The sequence below is a fragment of the Heliangelus exortis genome, chromosome 18 (assembly GCF_036169615.1).
Source record: "Heliangelus exortis chromosome 18, bHelExo1.hap1, whole genome shotgun sequence".
Classification (NCBI taxonomy): domain Eukaryota; kingdom Metazoa; phylum Chordata; class Aves; order Apodiformes; family Trochilidae; genus Heliangelus; species Heliangelus exortis.
Genome location: NC_092439.1, coordinates 12,667,793 through 12,686,959, shown reverse-complemented (window position 1 = coordinate 12,686,959; position 19,167 = coordinate 12,667,793). Strand labels below are relative to the sequence as shown.

At 46.2% G+C, this 19,167-nt stretch overlaps 1 protein-coding gene across 2 annotated transcripts; it reads right to left on the bottom strand.

Annotated features, from left to right (window-relative positions):
- Positions 1-1,066: 1,066 nt before the first annotated feature.
- Positions 1,067-5,108, bottom strand: INS (insulin). Of its 2 annotated transcripts, none has more exons than XM_071761757.1 (3): positions 5,013-5,108; positions 4,190-4,393; positions 1,067-1,309 (listed from the first exon to the last, which is right to left on the bottom strand). In XM_071761757.1, exons 1-3 carry the CDS (start codon positions 5,104-5,106, stop codon positions 1,173-1,175), a joined length of 435 nt encoding a protein of 144 aa, XP_071617858.1. In that variant the 5' UTR covers positions 5,107-5,108; the 3' UTR covers positions 1,067-1,172. The 2 variants fall into 2 exon arrangements, with proteins under 2 accessions (XP_071617858.1, XP_071617859.1); XM_071761758.1 differs by having other exon boundaries at positions 4,190-4,399; positions 5,020-5,107.
- Between the last annotated feature and the right edge of the window lie 14,059 nt (positions 5,109-19,167).

Sequence of the window (19,167 nt, the reverse complement as noted above, 5' to 3'; positions counted from 1 at the left end):
TGCAGGTGGTGGGTCCTGTTACAGGACCTTGGATGCATCAAGGAAGCCCACGTGGCTGGGTCACCACCAGGACCCACTGGTGCCTTCCAGCTTCCTGTTTTATGGTTTCATCTTCTTCCCAGCAGCTGCTCTTGCAGCCCTGCAGTTTTTAGTGGTTTTGCCAATTTTGTGCTCATGGTAGGAACTAGACTGATGCGTCCTGGCAGCTTCCATCTGTGCAGCTCTGATGGAGGCAGGCAGATCTGGTTTGGTAAAAGAAGCTTTAAAACCTCAGCCTCCTCTCAGACCAGCTTTCAAAACCTGCCACCAGCAAAAAGGTGCAGCCCTGGCCATTGCTGCCATCTCTGCCAGGTTTTTCCCATGCGTGGCAGTCCCTTGGCAGAGGGGACATCACCCTTCCCCACAGTCTTTCCCACTTTGGCCAGAAAGGGGCAATTTTAGGGCAAGACATTTGGAAGAGGTTTGCACCCACAGGAGCAAAGATGCTGCCCTGAAGTGTCCAGCTTTTGGCCAACACACTCAAAACTCCTTTTGGATTCAATCTGCTTTCTGCACAGGATTTGTCAAATACTTGTAAACAACAAGCACATCCCACAGCAAGGACTCTGCTGAGGCCTCCCAGTAGCAGAAGGGGAACTGGACTTACTTTCTAAATTGGTCATGGCCATCGCCCACAATTTTTCTGGGTACAATTTATGGGTGACTTAATTCTTTGCTTAATTTGAACTGTTTCCATTAAACAGTTGAGGAAGTTTGGTCTCCCAGCTGCCTTGCTATATTTGGGCTGTGAACTGCAGGAAGCTGATCAGCAGGGCATTGCCACAGAAATTCCCCTGTAACATTTCCCTTGAAAGAGAAACTTCATTCAAACCTCCCTACCCTCTCCTCCTGCCTCCCAGGCACCACGGATAGATGCTTTTGGGGCTGCCTAATTCCCTCCCCCCCTGACTCCCAGGGAGTCCAGTTGGACAGCAGAAGCACACTGGGATGTGATGGATGGCTCCAGGACCTTTTAAAGACCCTAAAGCAAACGTCAGTGCCTCCTCCCCATGGACCAGCACAGTACTTTGGAGAGATCCACAACGTTTATTTGAAGGTAAAGTTTATCTGAAGATGCATAAGAGCATCTTTCTGGCTGTGGCCTTGGAAGCTCCTCTCTCCTGGCCTTGCTGTTAGTTGCAGTAGTTTTCCAGTTGGTAGAGGGAGCAGGTGTTGTGGCAGCATTGCTCCACGATCCCTCGCTTGACTTTTTCAAACTCCTCCTGCTGGAAGGGAAGATCTCCTACCTCCCCATGCAAGGGACCACTCACTGCCAGGGAAGAAAAAGAGGAGTCAAGAGATACCACACAGTAACATGGTGAGCCCCATGGAGACCCCCTTGGCAGGCACCAGGTTTCTAAGCCAGAGTTTGCTGGAAGATGAAGAGGGAGTTGGAAAGATTTCCCTGCTGGTAGGACCTTTAGGCTCTGTGTTTCCTCTCCCAAATTAATCCTTTGGGGCTTAGAAGGAGCCAAGCTGAGTGAATACCAAGAGCATGAGAGACAAGGGGATACAGACACTTCAGTGTGTGGAGAAGCAGAGAAACCTTGCACCCTCCCTGAGGTGAGAAGTTAGTAAGTAAGAGAATATAATGGTCTGGTCTGCTCCAGAGAGATCACAGAATAAAATCATAGAATGGTTTGGGTTTGAAGGGACCTTAAAGATGATCCAGTTCCAAACCCCCTTCATGGGCAGGGACACCTCCCACCAGCCCAGGTTGCTCCAAGCCCCATCCAACCTGGCTTTGAAGACTTCCAGGGATGGGACAGCCAAAACTTCCCTGGGCAACCTGTGCCAGGGTCTCACCACCCTCAAATTAAAGAATTTCTTCTTAATGTCCAACTTAAATCTCCCCTCTTCAAGTTTTAAACCATTTCCCCTTGTCCTCTCACTACACCCCCATGTAAAGGAGATGAGTTGCCTCTGGAGATGAGTTGCTTGGGACTCCAGGCCCCCTGGGGCTGTTATCCCAAGGATGGTCCAGTCCTGAGGCTGGATGCATTTCCCAGCTGGTCCTGAACAGCCTGCTCCTGTTGTCTGTTTGGATGTATCCTCAAGCCAATGGCAAAAGCATTTGTGTGTTTTTTGTGTTTCACAGCTGGGGGTGGGGTTTTAGAAGGAATGATGAATTGGGGTGTTTGGACACAGACAAAACTCAACAGAGTGGCTTGTTTGCTGGTGGGAACTTTGAAAACCTGTGGATAGGTTTTAGTTGCCCTGTGAAATTACAGCAAATGGCAAATAAAACACTGATTTTTTTCCTGCTGGAAGAATAGAGACCCTAACAAGAAAAAGAAAATGCCTGGAAAGTAAGAATAAGAGGAGATTTCTAGAGCAATATCAAAGTGCAGCACAAGATACAAAATCTCCAAGCCCCCAAAGTGTGATGCAATGAATGAACCACAGGAGTAACAAGAAATCATTATGCTGGTGAGCTAGGAGGAAAATTTAGGAAAGGTTCAGTCCAGCATTAAGTAGAAGAGGAAACAGCTTGGCAATATTTCATGATTTACTTGTCTTCATCCCTCAAGCCAGCTGTGAGCAGACTGTAAACACAAGCAGCTTGTGTGACAAAGAGATGGTGGCTGAGGGAAAAATCCTACAACAAGACACACAACATCCTCAGATACTGGCTGGCCCTAGTGAAATTCTCAGTATAGAATTAATAATTCATAATTAAACTTCCAGCCTATTCATGGGGATCTTCAGAAACAAATCATCAGAGAAGGAAGCAACTAAAAGCCCAGGTGGCTCTTTAAGGCAAATCATTGCAAACCCTCTGCTGTGACCTTGCTTCACCTTCAAATTACTTCGAGGGCTATTGGATTGGATGGTTTCATACTCAGGAGAAGGAACCAAATGCCAGTGAGGAGAAGTAATGGGAGGTTAATTAATGGTCCACCTGGAAACAAGAGGCTTGCAATGACTGGGATTTGACAAAGGTCCCTTCTGCATCCAGTCAAAGTCTCCACTGGTAGCTTGGAAGAAAAAAAAAAAAAAAAAAAAGGAGTTTATTTGCTGAATTCATAGAGGAGCTGAAGTTGAGAGGTGTTCTGCCCCAGGAGAGACATCAGCCTTGCAGTGCAGCTGGAGCATTACAGATCCTCACCCCATTTAGGCACAAACACCACTTGGAAGGGCAGTTCTCTGGAACCCCTGGGGGCTGCAAGCCTCTTGTAAGCCAGGATTAGTACTGAAAATTACCTTTTAAAATTATAGGAATACTGAAAAGATGGGATTCTGCTCAGAAAGAAATGGGAAAAGTGGTAAAGGTAGGCAGGAAGGCTGTTGCTCATCCAGCAGGACAGTTTGATGAGGCTGATCCACCCAAGGGATCACCAAGGCACTGATCAGATCAATCAGGTGGGCAGTGCTGCTTTGAAAAAGGCAAACCACCTGTGCAGGCAGAAAAAGTGTGAAAAACGTGCAAAATTTGTCCAGTTTGTTCACACGACTTGGCACTGAGAAGGCCTCACCTGGGGTCTTGGGCACTTCTCCAGGCATCCCCAGTCCCAAAGGATACAGACCAAATTCAGAATAAATCACATGGAGAGAGATATGGAAAATAATGACCTGAGAAGGTAGTGGAGGAGGGGGGTGTAGAAGGGTTTTAGCTGAGAGCTTAAAACTGGAGATGGGAACAGTCTTCAAATATCTTAAAAAACAGACATAAGAAGGAAAGGATTAGACTCCTACCCAAATCTTACCCAAATCCTCTTCTCCTGCCTGCCCTTCCATCTGCCTTTTCAACCTGAAGAGCTTTTCACTGGCAATGTGATGCTGTTGGTATGGGAAAGGTATTCCTGGCATCCCCTACCAAGGACATTCCTGATGTCACCCTCAGAGACAGGCAGTGGTTGCCTTGTGCATCCCATAACATGCAGCTGTGTTCAAGGTCAGCCTGACTTATACAAGCAGAGAATCACAGAATTTTCAGGGTTGGAAGGGACCTTTAGGATCATCCAGTTCCAGCCCCCCTGCCATGGGCAGGGACACCTCCCACATATCAGGTTGCTCAGAGCCCCATCCAGCCTGACCTTAAAAACTTCCAGGGATGGATGGGACTGCCACAGCCTCTCTGGGCAACCTGTTTTACCACCCTCAAGGTGAAGAACTTCTTCCAAATATCTAATCTTACCTAGAGACTTACCTAGAGGATGCTCAGCATCCCGACGGGCTTTGGGGGAGTAGAAGAAACCTCTCTCTCCACACACCAGGTAGAGAGCTTCCACCAAGTGGGAGCCACAGAGGTGCTGGTTAACAGCTGCCTGACTGGTCCCAGGGCCAGAAAGAGCAAGAAGGGCCAGGAGAGGCAGTGATTGGATCCAGATAGCCATGGTGAGCAGTGTGAGGCCTAGGGGGAAGAGGCAGAGGAGACACAGGGAGGTCTGAGAGGGAAGAATTGGCTGTCAGCAAGCATCTGATGTCCTTCAGCTCCTTTGGCTCAAAAATGAGACCAAAGAGCTTCTAAAGATGACCTAAAGCTTTCTGCATTAGGCTTTACAAGTCCCAGTAAATGGCTAATGCTTACAACCAGAGGTCCATCTCCATCCACATGGTCACACTTTGCTGTCTTCCCCCAAAACCATAGAATCACAGAATCAGAGAATGTTAGGGGTTGGAAGGGACCTCTAGAGATCACCTTGTCCAACACTCCTGCCAAAACAGCATCACCTGGGACAGAACACACAGAAATGCACCCAGACCAAACCAGACTGGAGGAGCCATCTTGCAGCATCTGAGCCCAGGAGAGCCAAGATCAACAGATTCCTTCAGGGCAAAATTTGTCCCCAGCAAGCCAGGAGGGGCTGTTATTTATGCTGATGGCCCCAAAACAGCACAATGTGCCCAAAGTTCTGAGAAGACACCTTTGCTTGGACCAATGAGCCAGCATGTGACACCACCTGCTACATCAATTTAAGGATAAAACCCTGCAAAAGAGGTAGAAGTTAAAGGGCAGCAATCAGACTTACCCAAAAAAAGTGGCAGCAAGAGATGGAGAGGAGTTTGCTCTGACAGATGAAAACTGGTTGGTTGGAAGTATTTTCCCCATTCTCTCTTTCCCATATTTATATGCTTTACATTAGCCCAAGTGACACAAGAGCTTGCACGAGCCCCACCTCCTCGATGACACCGTAGCCCAAATTTTTGCTGCTTGTGCACATTATTTGCCCTCTAGGTAGCATCAACAGGTCTTTAGGAAAGTTGAGACAGAAGCAACGCTTTGCAGTTTCCATCTCATTTCACCCGACCTGTTTTTCCTTCCTTGTAGCTCTGTCCTGAGCCATCAGTGACCCTTTTAGCAGGAGATAATGGTGCAATTACAGCTGCAATGATTACTAATGACACTAATGCTGGCAACAGGCAGTGCTGGCATTGAGCTGCCTCAACAGCTGCTTCCAAAATGTAAAATTCAAGGCAAACACCTTAATCTGTTTGATTAATACCACGTTGGGAAGTATTCAGTGATGGGACCAAAGTTGTTGGTGAGGCCACGCTACTGTCAGGTGTCAGAGGAAGGAAAACACATTATTTGCCTGAGGCTACCTGTAGTGCACAGTGAGAGCCATGTGTCCAAGGCTTGGGTTGGGATGGAAAAACATCTGCATCTTGCAGGATGCCTTGGGAGGTCATTCTTGCTCGGCCAGGGCTCAGAGTTGGAGAATTTAAAATTTTCTATGGGAAAAAAACAAGGCTTTCCCCTCTTCATCCAGTGACAGGTAGGTCCCCTCCCTCACCTGCCAGGGGTCCCTTCAAGTCCCCCTTTGGGATTAAGCAGAGCAGAGGCTGTCAGATGTCTCTAGGTCTCAGCTCTTCACTCTGGGGCTGTGCCTGAAATTGTGTCACCAGCACTAAGAAATATTTCTGGTAAATCCCAGTGAAAATCAGATCTCCCTTCTGGTTTGCTTTTAATAGGAGATAATGAGCTAGGGATTGTCCACTGGTTTCCATGGGTCTGATTTTCCCCCTCTCTCTTTCACAACATCACCCCATTTTTTTGATATATCTGTGCTCAAGTTTTCTTCCACCAGTTGTGCCTTTTTCCTCTTAAAATATTCTTGGTTGGTTTTGGGGTTTTTTTTCCCTTCCAGAAAAAACCTGTTTTAAATGCTGGGGATGAGATGATCATCAAAATTCTGATTGCTCTAAATTTTGAGACTGCAAGTGCTCAACATACTTGAAAAGGAAACATTTTCATCTGCTTGAACTTAAATGCTCGTTTAATTTATAATAAACCTGCTCCTCCATTGGCAGTGTAAATAAGAAGGGACTTCACCACTTCTCTCCATCTCTTGCTGCCTCTTTGTTGGGTAAGGCTGATTGCTGCCCTTTAATTTCACCAGTAAGAAGGAACTTCACCAAACCAGTGCCTTAAGACTCAAACCAGACTCTTGATTTCTTGAGTAGTCAAAGCAATTTCATCCCTCAGCATCTAGAATGTAGGAAGCCCCATATGACCCTGTCATGGCTTTAAGTGTGAAGTGTCAAATGTTTGCTAAATGTCTGTGACTGCAAAAAGGCTTAAAGTTCAGCACAGGAGGTTTTTTTGTTTTTTTTTCCCCAAAAGTTTCCTACTATGATTTTTTTTCAAAACATGATTACTTTGATTATTTATTGGAAATTGTATTTTCTTACCATAAGAAGTCCTTTGGAATATGAAAAAAATGCTAGTAGGATATAAACTGGACGTAAAGTATGAAAAGTTTTGCCTTATCTGGGGAAGTCCCATGTCAGCAGAACTGAAAGGAGGGGCCAGCAGGAGAGCCCATTTTCCAATGAAAAGCTTTTTCTACAGAAAAATCTCAGCTCACTCCTTCGAGTTTGGGCTTCCCCATTATTTTCACAGGAACAGGTAGTGACAGCCCAGATGCTCATCCCCTGTTTCCACCACATGTGGTGCCCCTTGTGACCCCCCCAGCCCCTCAGCTCTCCACTGGGCTCACTTGGCTGAAGGGTGGGAGCAGCTGGCAGGGAGTGCTCTGCTCCTGGTTCTTGCCCTTCCTTCTAAACCACCTCTGGACCTGACTTGAAGTCTCCTCCCTTGCATCCCCCCAGCCCTGAGCAGTTCCATCAGAGGGAATAAAGTTTAGGCAACCCCCAGTGTCATGTAATGAAGTTTTACAGACCAGTGCCAGCACAATAAAATCTTTACTACTGTAGATGTCTGGCATTCCCAAACCCTGTCCTGAAAAAAAAAAAAAAAAAAAGAAAAAAAAGAAATAACAAGCCCACTAAAGGCAAATTAGTTAACAGCTACAAGTTTGTGTAAGCTTTACCAACAGCAAAGGTCAGGTCTGGAGGAAATAAGTTCTTGGAGAACACCCAAAGTCTCCAACACGCCACCCATGTCCCCACTGCTGCTCTCACACTCAGCAGCCTCTCTTGGGGCTGCTCTGCTGGCCCCTGGCTGAGTTTTGCCCCAAAAGCAGAGCAGGGAGCAGTCTGGAAGTGCCCCTATGCCTCCCTTTCCCTGGAGGGTCAGCCCCAGAGGAGGTCCTGCCTGCCAATCCACCCTCTGCCTCACCAACACCCCCCCAAAACTTGGTCCCAGGGCACTTGGAGGGCTCTGCAACCCCAAGAGCAGCTCTCAGGGGTGGTGACACCCCAGGGGGTGCCCGGATTTGTAGTTGGGGTGATGCACATGGACCATTTGAGCTACAGAGGTGTAGCTATTTGCTTGGCATGGGGAGATGGGGACCCCTCAGGGGTCCCACCAGTTGTCCCAGTCCCCACACCAGGTGCACTGGTAGCTGATGGTGTGGTGCAGAGCATCCTTGGTGCTCCTCAGCTCCATGTGGAGGAGCTGTGCTCCTCTTGGTGCCTCCAAGCAAACGTGGGGAGCAGCAGTGTGCAACCACCCTGCCCAGAGCAGCAATAAGAGATAAGTGGTGGGGAGGTGAAGCTGGCACTGGGGGCAGGAGCTTCATCATGGCAATGCTTGCAACCAAACCCTGTGATGCCTCCAGAGATGGGTGGCAGGTGGGGCAGCATCCTGGGCTTGGGGTGGGGGGGAGAAGGGATACAAAGGGAGAGGCTCTGTGGCTTATCTGGAACCACACAATGAGAGGTGCCTTTGCTTCAAAAGAGGCATTGTGCAAGCAGAGAAAAGGGCCTGGGATACAGATAGCTCAGCTGCTTCCATAAATTAATCCAGGTGGCCACCTGGGTGCAGGGAAGGGGAGCCATCCCCATCACCCCCCTGGCCAGACTGCAGATTTCACTCTTTTCCAAGCTCTTCCAGGTCAGGGCCATTATCTTGCCACTTTGATTCATAAACCAGAGGGTGCAACTGACCCTGGTTTCTGTCACCTTTGGGTGGCTCCTAACAGCAAACAGAGGGTGGTGAGGACACATCTGCACCTCTGGAGAAGCAGCTCAGTGGTAGAAGATGCTCCAAGAAGTAACTCAGAAGAGCCAGCAGGTTTCAGCAGCAGACAAGGGAGTTTTCCAGGTGTGTTGTGCTTCTGAGGATGGTGTCCTGTGCCCCAAAGCCTCTGGCCACCTCCTGAGCAAATCAGACCTCTGGGTAGGGAAATGCTGACCTTTGGTCAGCCCTGCTCACCTGGGACCATGGATCCTGCAAATTGGTTTGGCTGCACCTTGCCCAAGTTCCCCCCCCCTGGACCCTGGAGGCTCAAACCTCTACACAAGTACAGCAAAATAGACCAAATATAATGATATCTAGAGTAAAGGTCCTAAAATCTGTCCCATCCACCTTGGGCAAGGCATGGGCAAGGTTATAAATACAGGTGGAAAAACAGGCATGCTCCTTTTAACCCCATTAAAAATATTATGGCCACATATTTTTTTTTTTTTTTTTAGAAGGTAGAGGAGAAAATAGCACCTAAGAGCTGCTAATAGTTCCTAGACACAGCTATTAGCAGACGCAGCAGAACAAATTAGTTTGTTTATCAATGAGGAGAAGATTAAATCTGTGGCTATTAATGGCCCAAAAGTAATCCTTGGCGTAGATAGAGAAACATTAGAAGAGGTGATAGAGGACAAGTAATGAACCACAAAAGTAATAAATAACTTCCACATAGTGGAGAAACACTGGCAAAGCAGCCTGATCAGCACCAACCTGAAAATACACCTCTTCAGCACTGATACCACATCTGTTCTGCTTCGTGTCATGGAACTCCATGAGAGCAACCAAAGAAGATTCTGACCTGGGGAGATTTTTCCCTCAGGAAAAAAACTATGAGAGGAACCATTGAGTCCATCAGAGTCTTCTCCTCTGTCCACATTTGTAGGCACTGAAGTTTTATGGTGCCACCACCACGGCTGCCACAGCAGGTGGCATCACTAAGAAAGCAAAGACATGGATTATCTGGAGAAGATTTGGATAAAATAAAGAGCTGGTCCTTGGCCATGATGCTGAAAAGCATGGGCAGACCACCAGAGAGCAGCAAACACAGCAGAAAACGGTGGCTGCTGTAACCAGCAGGAGCAGCAAGGGAGAGAAATGCTGAAAAATGAAGCAAAGGATTTTGCTGGCTCCCACTGGCTGTGTCCTCTGCTGTAAAGCAGTTTTGTGGTTTGAAAAAAAAAAAAAAATTGTCATGTCACATCCTTGTGTGTTTTCTGCCACTGCTCATCTCTGCAGCTGTGGGGGCATCGTGGACATCTGCTGTGGTTGCTCCAGTGATAAATCTGGGGGCTGCAAGTGATCCTGTAAGAGGACATTGAGGAACAAAGTGCTCATTCTCACACCACACTTCCTGCTGAGTTTAAATATGGGGCTTTGAGATCTTATTTTCTAGAATAAACTTTACTTTGACAGTCCCTGTTTTGTTATCAGGGTTCTCTTGGAGAATTTGGCTAATATTACCCTGATGCCTCTGCTCTGAGGTTCCATTTTCTCCAGATGTGGCTCACATCTGGAGGTGCTGCTCTCATAGAATGGTTTGGGTTGGAAAGGACCTTAAAGCTCCTCTGCTTCCAACCCCCCTGCATGGGCAGAATCACCTCCCACCAGATCAGGTTCCTCAAAGCCCCATCCAACCTGGCCTTGAATGCTTCCAGGGCATTCACAACTTCTCTGGGCAGCCTATTCCAGTGTCTCCAGTGTCATAGTGAAGAACTTTTTCCTAATGACCTAAACCAATCCTCCTCCAAATTAAAACCCTGCCCTCTCCTTGGCCTGCACAGCTTGCTCTGAACTTCAGCACTTCAGATGCCTCCAGCTGGGTTGGGACCCAAGACAGGAGCTGTGATTTCTTCCTCTTCACTCCCACAGTGTCACCCACATGGGAATTGGTGTTTAGGCAACTGGCACAGCTCTGTGCCAGAGGACTTTTCCCACCATGGCATCCAGGAGTGAATAAAACCCAATCCATGGCTGTTCTTGCTCCCAGGCATCCCTCTCCCTGGTGTTATTACCAGGTATGCTGGTTATTCCCTGCTCCACGAGGGGTCAGGAGGTGTGAAGGACTTGGCAGAAGGACTGGGTGACCCCCTTGGTGCTCATGGTCAGCCAGACCCCACCACAGAGTCCTCTCATCTCCCCCCCGAGGGCATGGGGACTCCCAAGTTTCATTAACACTGGGCAAGTGGATTGTTTTGAGCCCTTAAAGCTCCTTTTGAGGATTTGGATGCACACCAGTAACACCAGTCCATCGGGTTGCCTCTGGGTTCCTAGACAAGGAGGTGTAAATCCTACTGATAAGGCTTGTTAGTGTTAGGGGGAGGCAGGGAGGGGGGGTTTGGAGCCAGGCACAGGGATCTCCATGGGCTGGAAGGGCTGAACCCATTGCTGCAGCCCCCTCCTCCTGCTGGGGAAGCCCTGGGTGGGGGGAGGCAGTGGGGGACAGGGGGGGTCAGGTTGATTTGCAGGAGGAGAGGAACCAGGGCTGTTAACTCAGAGTTGTCACTTATCAATGTTTGGCAAGTGAGCCCCCATCTGCTGGTTAGTGATTTGGCCTTTGCTGTAAATAGAGGGGCCCCGTGCTCTGCTCTGACATTTTTTGTCCTTATTATCTTGTCTCAGCCTCCAAGGGAGGTGGGAGAGTTATTTAAGGCTGACCTCAGTGGAAGGAAAATGAACAACTCCCTTACCCCACCCTGTTTTTCTCTCTCCCCCGTCCTGGGTCACAACTGTTGCACTGAACTGGCTCGTGTGAGATACTTAATCCTTCACCATCCCTGCAAATATTTGGTAGATCAATTCACCCTGCTGTGCCCAGAGAAAATAATCACAAAGAGACTGAGGAGAACTTAATGTCAGGAGTGAAAAAGTGGATTTTGCATAATTATCCCTCCAGGAAAATAAATAATGATGGGCCTTGACCCCAAGAAACTCTGTAGCCTGTCCAGTCCTGCAGTACCCATGGTTCAGGTCTCATTCAAACCTCTGTTTCATGTGAATTTCAAAATCAGTTGCTCCACCCCAAGCTGAACCTCTGAACATCCCATACAGAAACCCAGGATAAAGCAGGTTGGAGCTGGAAGAAATATTTTGGATCTGGGGAAACTGAGACCCAAACCCTCTACAGTTCTGGAGGAGAGGATTTAGGAGATATGTGAGGAATCTGGGTGAGTTCCATCTCTGTTGGGACATAAGTGGGTTTTGGAAGGCTTGCAGTACATGTACCAGCTGCTCCTGGGTGACAGACACTGGGAACAAGGTGGCCAAAAAGAATTCATTAATAGACACATGGACAAATCCTCAGTCACCTGAAGCACAGCATCAGGAGGTCTGAAAGATGCTGATCTCCAAATGTTTGTTTTATTGATTTGCCACCAACAACTCTACCAGCTGCACAGTGAGAGCTGCATGGCACACCTGGCTTTTAAAACTCTTTACCCAATCTTGGCAAATCCCTATATTCAGTAAAAAACAAAACAAAACAAAACAAAAAAACAAAAAACAAAAAGCAACCCAAAACCAACCAAAAAACTCAAAGCAAATAAAATAAATAAGAACCACAAACACCCCGCCCCCCCCCCCCAAAAAAACCTATCAACAAAATATTGTCATCAGTTTTCAAGGCATTTCAGCTCCTTTCTTCTTTTAGTTGTGCAAAAAAAAAAAATGCTGAAAGATCAGCTTTCCCCTTGAAAACCCAGCATGCTCCAAAACTTCGTGATGAACAACTGTAGGAAAACTGAAAACAAATTCTTTGGAGTGGGAAGCCTGGACCTTTTCTGGTCTCTGGGAAAAAAAAAAAAAAAACCAAAAACCAAAAAACCAACAAATTTGATTTGAGCTGGTTTAGCAGAGAAAATGACAGCTCAGGTCAGCCTGATCCGAATCAGTTCCCATCTCCAGGGGGGCATTGAGTGTGTGTGCACAGACCTCCAGCTACAGGACTTGTAAATAATTGAGTCCTTCTGATCCCTCCCATCCCAGCACAGGAAGAAAGATTGGTCCCAGGGGGGGCTGACAGAGGTTCAAGCCCCAGATCTGCCATTTAGACACTTCTTCCCAAAGCTGTTTAGGCATGTAATTACTTTTCAGGCTCTGTGCCTGGTCTGAGTTCTCTCTGATTCTCTGCTCCTTTTATCTGTCAGCCTTTTACAGGGATGAGAGCACTCCTCTACCTCCCAAGCGTGTAATGAAGATGAATTCATTACAGCTGTAACACTTTAAGGAGCACTGTGAAGACAGAGGGTAACCTTACAAGTCCTGAATTAGGAAACTCCCTCTCAGACAGTGCTGGGGTGCCTGGATGCAAGGTCCAGGCCTCTGCTGGCAATATACATTAATCCACCTCTTCCTATGATCCTGGGGGGGATTTAACCAGGAAAAGAGTTTTTCTTTCACGTAAAAACCAAGCTTGCAGCAGTGACTGGAATTAGTTTGCTTAAACATAACCCTGGAGGAGGAAACATGGATGTGGCCTTGGGCATCTCTTCTGGTCTCCAGGGTTGCACTCCAGTTCCTGGGCCTCCAGTGGCTCATCCACCATTCCCACATGGATGCAGGAGAGACCTTAGGTCCTCTAGAACACTCCCTATGCTTAAGGAAGCAGGATCCATCCCTAATTACACTTAGAAGGGTGTTCTACACATTGAGGACTGGGGGTTGCACAGGTTGGTTACAGGCAAACCAGGCTGCATTAACCAGGCACAGTGCATGCACAGGTGCCCTAAATGTCCAATCACTGGAGCTGGGGAGATAAAGTGAGAAATGCTGGGAGAAAAAGCATCAGGTGAACTCAAGTCCCCCCCCCTGGTGTGTCATTATTTAAAGGAGACCACCCAGCTGCTGTTCCATGCTTAATTGTGCACTTGGTAACATCCTGGCAAAGAGAGGTGCAGATCAGCTTGTCTGCAAGCAGTGGGCTGTTTTCCACCCCCAGGTTAACATTTTGCTCCAGCCCAAGTTGTGGATCTTCTTCTGTAATGTGCCCCCAGGTTGCATTTTGCACTCTGCCTGCAGGCAAGGCAGCCAGCTTGAACCTGGACATCAGAAGGATGCAAGAGGCAGACTCAGGATGCTAGACCAGAAATATATTTCTTTTATTCTTAATATCATGTCAGCAGCAGCACGATTCCAAAATGAAAAATAATTCTGTTTTTGTGTTTCTTTCCACAGAGAGACAGACAGACAGACAGACAGATCCACCCACAGCAGCAGCAGCAACAACAGCAAGAGACTGCTCAACGAGGCACTGGGACACACAGACACCAGAGGGAATGGTGGGGCTGGCTCCAAGGAAGGCTTTTTCTCCTGGATTCCTCTCTCAGCAGCCCAAGCTCCATCCATGGGAGGGTTTCATCTGGACTGACCATTTCATCTTGGTTTCCTCCAGGCCACTTGTCCCAGAGCTTGCAGCCTCATTTGTAGGGTTTGGGGAAGAGTCACGAGGGCTCCCCATGACCCACCCAAAGGACATGAGCTTGTGCTTGCTTGGATAATCCCAGAAATCTGCTTCACTGTCAGGAAATAGGGATTTATAACATCTTTGGTGGAGGGTGGGACTGGGCAGATCTCAAAGACTTTTCCTCTGGGAAATCCCATTCAAGGCAACTCTAGGAATCTGATCAGCCTTGTGATCAATACTTAAGAGATACCTGAAGACAAAGTTGAAGGCATGGGGAAAAAATCTAAAGGGAGTCAGGAAAAAAGCCTAAAACTATGAATACTGGAGGGCTAGAGGAAATCCCAACAGTATCAGAGATTACAGCTGTGTGAACCTTTCCAGCCCACAGGTGAGCAATGGCTGATAGGGACCAAATGTTCCCAGATATGGGAGAGTGGGTGGAGGGAGACCCAAGGATATGGTGCCTCTACTGGTGGAACTGGTCTGGGAAGCAGCAATTTTCTGTGCTGATCAAGCCAAGGCAACATCAGAATGACAGCTGCTTCAATGAGGAAATTGTGTTTTAAAAGAGTTTGTTGAGTGACTTAAGTTTTTCTTTAGAAAAGGAATACCATCTAGTGGCCCAAAAAAGTAATAGGGAGATAGAGTGGCAATCAGAGAATAAGACTCATTTAGAAGAAAAAAAAAAAAAAAAAAAAAAAGAAGGAAAAGCTGCAAAAAGAAGGAGAGGGATTAATATACATAGTGCAGTGATTCATCTTGGAGCAAGGGAGAACTCAAAAGGGACCTGATCATAGTAAATGCAAAACTAAAATTAGACACTTGCAAAAGCAGATTGGGATGCAAAAATTAAAAATAAGTGCTGTAGCTGCAGGAATTGGTGGAGAGAACTGGATAGGGAGCCATCAGAGGAAGATGATTTCAAGGATGGTACAAGCAAATGGGAAAAGAAAGAAAAGCAGGGAATAACAGCATATCCCACAAAGACTGTAAGTGCCATCCCAGGGCAGACAGCTCCAGCAGATCCAGCTCCTGTGGCTGTTAAAATGAGATAAAAAGTGACTCCAAGCAGGCAGATATGAAGCCACTGAAAGAAAACACAACAGTGGAGTGTGGGCTTTAGAGAAACTGCTCCATATTTTGAATTACAGAGGAGTTAAGTGGTAAGTTGATCAGAGCATGTGCTCCACCAGCTTTTATCCATTGCAGGCTGGCCATCTCCTTGATTTAATCCCACCATCCTGGCCATATAATAACATTTCCCAGGAGAATGGTAAGACAAGGATACAACTGGCAGCATTAACATCAGTCCATAGGTTTTAGGAAGATGCAGAGTCTTTAATGAACTGCTGGGAAGCTGCTCAAATGCCAGCAGGACAGGATACCCTGTACCAACCCCCCACTCCCAATGGAGCACAGGTATCTCCAGTGCCCCTGGCAGCCCAGAGACTGAGTCAGGCTCCTTGGACAGCAGACAAATTAGGAGAGCTGGCAGCACAAATGCTGCACCCCCATGGCTCACAGCAAACTCCCATATGGCAAAAAGGCAGAGGGAGAAGCAATTTGCAGGGTTGCTTTCACATTAAGAGACAACCAGTATACTTTTACTTGCATCCCACAGGGCTGAGCACCTGCCCTGCTGCCTGCCTGTGTGAGGAAAGTGTTTGAATTATAGTATCCAGAGGACAGAGGGAATAAAATGCCTTCTGTGGATGATATCTGGGGGAATTCAGTTACAGAAGAGGGTGCACAAGACAGAAGGAGCTGAGTTTTAAAATTAATAGATCAAATGGGATTTTGAGTCAATGTGAATACAGCAGGATTAAGGCAACCCCACATTGACTGCTTGGGAATTGGATCTGGTGAAACAAGAAGATGGATAGGTACAAAAAAAAAAATAAAATTAAGCTTTCTGTGAAATAAAGACTCCCAGTAATCAGCCCCAACTGTAAAGAGTTCTGGGAGGATTTGATTTCTTGCAGCAGCATATCTATGGCTGTGCTACTATCCTGTGGCAGAATATCCATCTTTGCTAGTACCAGCAGAGCATTATGGAAATAACAGAAAAAGAATCAGGAAAGGAGCAAAAAGCAAGATAATTCTTTGTCTAATGTGAAAGAAGCAGCTTGGAAAGCTCCTGCACTAAAATTCCCAGTCAAAATAAAGTTTCTTATACTAAGAATTTCATCATGAGCTGGTTCTGTGGGAGAAGTACTGTCACAGAAAAATAATGAAGGAAAATGGATTCTAGTAGCATATGGGGCCTCCCCTTTCCAGGGGCTGGACAAATATTTCTCCAGCCATGAGAAAGCCTGGTTAGAATCAGGGCTGTGATGATCTGAGGCAGCCCAGCCTACTTATACTCAGCTCTTAAGCACAGAGAGAAGAAAGGGATATTAATGTGAATAATAAAGGAAACCAGTAATAAAGCAAAGGTGTTGTGTACTCATGGGAGTGTTGAATTTGAACATTGAGTGTGGTCTGCTGGCCAGATTGAGAGAGGTGATTCTGTCCTTCTACAGAAAAGCTGGGGAAGAACCTTTTACATGGGCATGGAGTGATAGGATGAGGGGCAATGGTCTTAAACTAGAGCAGGACAGATTTATATGGGATTTTAGGAAGAAGTTCTCCACTATGAGGGTGGTGAAAGACTGGAACAGGCTGCCCAGAAAGGTGGTGGAGGCCCCATTCCTGGAGACATTCAAGGGTCTGAGCAACCTGATCAAGTTCAAGGTGTCCCTGCTCACTGGAGGGGTGTTGGACAAGATGACCTTTGAAGGGCTCTTCCAACCTAAACCATTCTCTGATTGTACAAATAATCCAAGATACTTCTATGGGTAGAATGAGGGAACAAATAGTGGGGAAACTAGAGAAAGGATCAGGCCAAGGAGCATGCAAGCTGTAAGTGAAAGACAAACTCCTCTCCACCTTCTCTCTCTACAGGTTGCTGATAATAGAATAAAATCCTGAATGCATGATAGGGACAGAGGAAATGGCAAGCACATAATAGGATGCTCATGAAAAAAAAAAGTGATTTATTTCACAAGCTTAGAGAGAGAGTGGGAATAAGGTACATGTAAAGGATGTTAAAGTAGCTGGGAAGACTGAAAGCAATAGTGAGAAACAATTTAGTGAGCAAGCAGATAAGGTTTAGTGAAGCCCCAACTAGGAATCAACAGAAAGAGATGATGGGATGGATTCTGTGGCTGGCTGAATGAGAGCAAATGATCTTAGGCTGTCATAATGTTTCATAAAGAAGCACAAGGTACTCTGAAAAGACTGCAAAAAGTTCATAGTTAGCTCCAAATGAAAAAGCCACTGGAACTGCAAAAATGCTTTTAAAGAAAACTCTCCATAGGTATGGAACAGCAGCTGAGACAGATGAGATGAAGAGCAAGGAGAAAGCTTTAAGTGAAGTAACTTGAGTCTTAATGAGTAACCTGGGGATTAAGGATTGCATATACCCTACCACCTGCAATCCTCCAGACTGGTAGAAAGAAATGAGTCAGACTATTAAAAATAGATTAAAGAAAATTGTAGGACAATATCCAAAATGATGGGCTGAAAAGTTAACCTCAATATTAGCAGCTTTAAGGAGCAGTGACAGATTATTCTGTCACCAAATATTCTGGCAGGATAAAGAAGAAAACAAGGCACAGACAAAAGAAACAATGTGAGAAAAATGAATAAAATGAGAAAGGAAATAAAGGGCCAAATAATGTATGTGAAATCAGATAAAAAGGAACAAGCCTTAGAGACAAAAACCAAGGGGACCTATTACATTACTAACAGGATAAGCCCTCTGAGACACTAAAGAGATGAGGGCAACAGTAAATATAAACAGGTTCATGTTTCTCAGATGTCCCCCTAAGGGACCCAAAAAACTAGGAATCTGCCATGAATTTGTCAAGAACACAGACCCAAAAAATGCCCCAAAGAGGAACCTCCAGTGCCTGTTGAGGCTGAGCCCCCACACAACTTCAGAAGCAAAGGGGAGCAGCCCACCTGGTGTTTATCTCCTGTGTGGCTCTGAGAGATCTGTTTGTCTGCTTGCATACTAATGGGGCTGATTTCTGCTTCCAGTCTTGCTTATTTTCTATTTTTGTAGGGCAACAGATTTTACTACAGCTCCTCAAACAAGCAACAGCTGACAGAGTCACAGAGCAGCAATGCAAACTCCAAGGCAAGGCGGAGGAGTTGAGGGCTCCTGCAGTTGCAGGAATTTTTAACTTGTTTTTTTTTTTTTTTTTTTCACTCCATATTAATAGCTTTGGTCTTTTTATAAATTCTGTTCATTTTAGGCATTTAAGAAGGCATATAATGGCTGTGAAGTGCTTTGGAGGACTGGAAGCCACCACCTTCAGACCTTTATGGGGTTTGAATTCCTCCACAGAGATTTTCTGCTTGATCCTGACCCAGAGCCTGGCACTGCTGCAGGGTTTGCAGCCTCCTTGATGTACTCATGGGCAGCAACCCAGAAGTTGGAGATTACCAAAAGAGAGCAGAAAAAGTGACCTGTAGGCCAGGAATATGGCACTGCTGTGGCTAACAAGGCCATAAACTGTAGATTTAACAATACAGATAATTATCTTGTTTGTTTGGAGTTTATTCTCTTTATTTTAGTGTTTGACTGGAGTCACCAAAAAGTTTTTCGTGGCTAGATAGCTAACCTATAGCCTAACCTGCCTTAGCTTCTTCCAGCTTCTTAATCTAATAGTAATAACTTGAGACCCCAAATTAAAAATTGTTGCAGCTCTTAAGGGAGCCTTGAGAGTTACAGCTGGAGATCTGGGTCCATCCAAATTGGGAAATCATAGCTGAAGCTTTGAAAAAAAGTGCTCTAAAATTACAATAGCTGAATGAACTCAGTAGTTTTACTCATTTATGGGACAGTCCTCCAAGGAGGAACAGCTTGAGAACAGCCAGGGCCTAGTGTTGAGCTCCTGATTTCAGTAAGAGTCTTTGAAGCAATTTAGGAGGATTTTAGGAGCAGAGTCAAAAAAGAAAGGAAACAGAAAGGAGGGACTGAAGCAGGTGGGAGACTAAGTGCTGTCAGTAGCAGAGTGGTTAAATTTGGAGAACTGAGGGTTAAGCATCTGTGTATGAAGGTCTGAAATGGAATAAAGTGTGATGGATCATGAACTATTATGACTGAGCCACAATAGAAGCAACACTGGAGAGTGAGGTTATATTAGACCTGATAGCCAAAAGTTAACTGCTAAGCCTGCCTCTTTTTTTCAGAGGAAATTAAAAAAAAAAAATAGATAGTGGATAAGGATGCCAAAAGTCTCTACAGAAATGTTAAAACTAATCATGCAAACAACTCTGTGTAATTCTCCCCTTCTCTGTGCCCCACAGC

What these genes read in the sequence shown, in the direction of transcription:
- INS (XM_071761757.1), bottom strand. Translation starts at nt 5,106, where the DNA reads ATGGGAAAGAGAGAATGGGGAAAATACTTCCAACCAACCAGTTTTCAT. An exon ending in CTTGCTGCCACTTTTTTTGG is followed by an intron (nt 4,394 to 5,012) that starts GTAAGTCTGATT and finishes TCTTCCCCCTAG; the next exon opens with GCCTCACACTGCTCACCATG. An exon ending in GGATGCTGAGCATCCTCTAG is followed by an intron (nt 1,310 to 4,189) that starts GTAAGTCTCTAG and finishes CTTCCCTGGCAG; the next exon opens with TGAGTGGTCCCTTGCATGGG.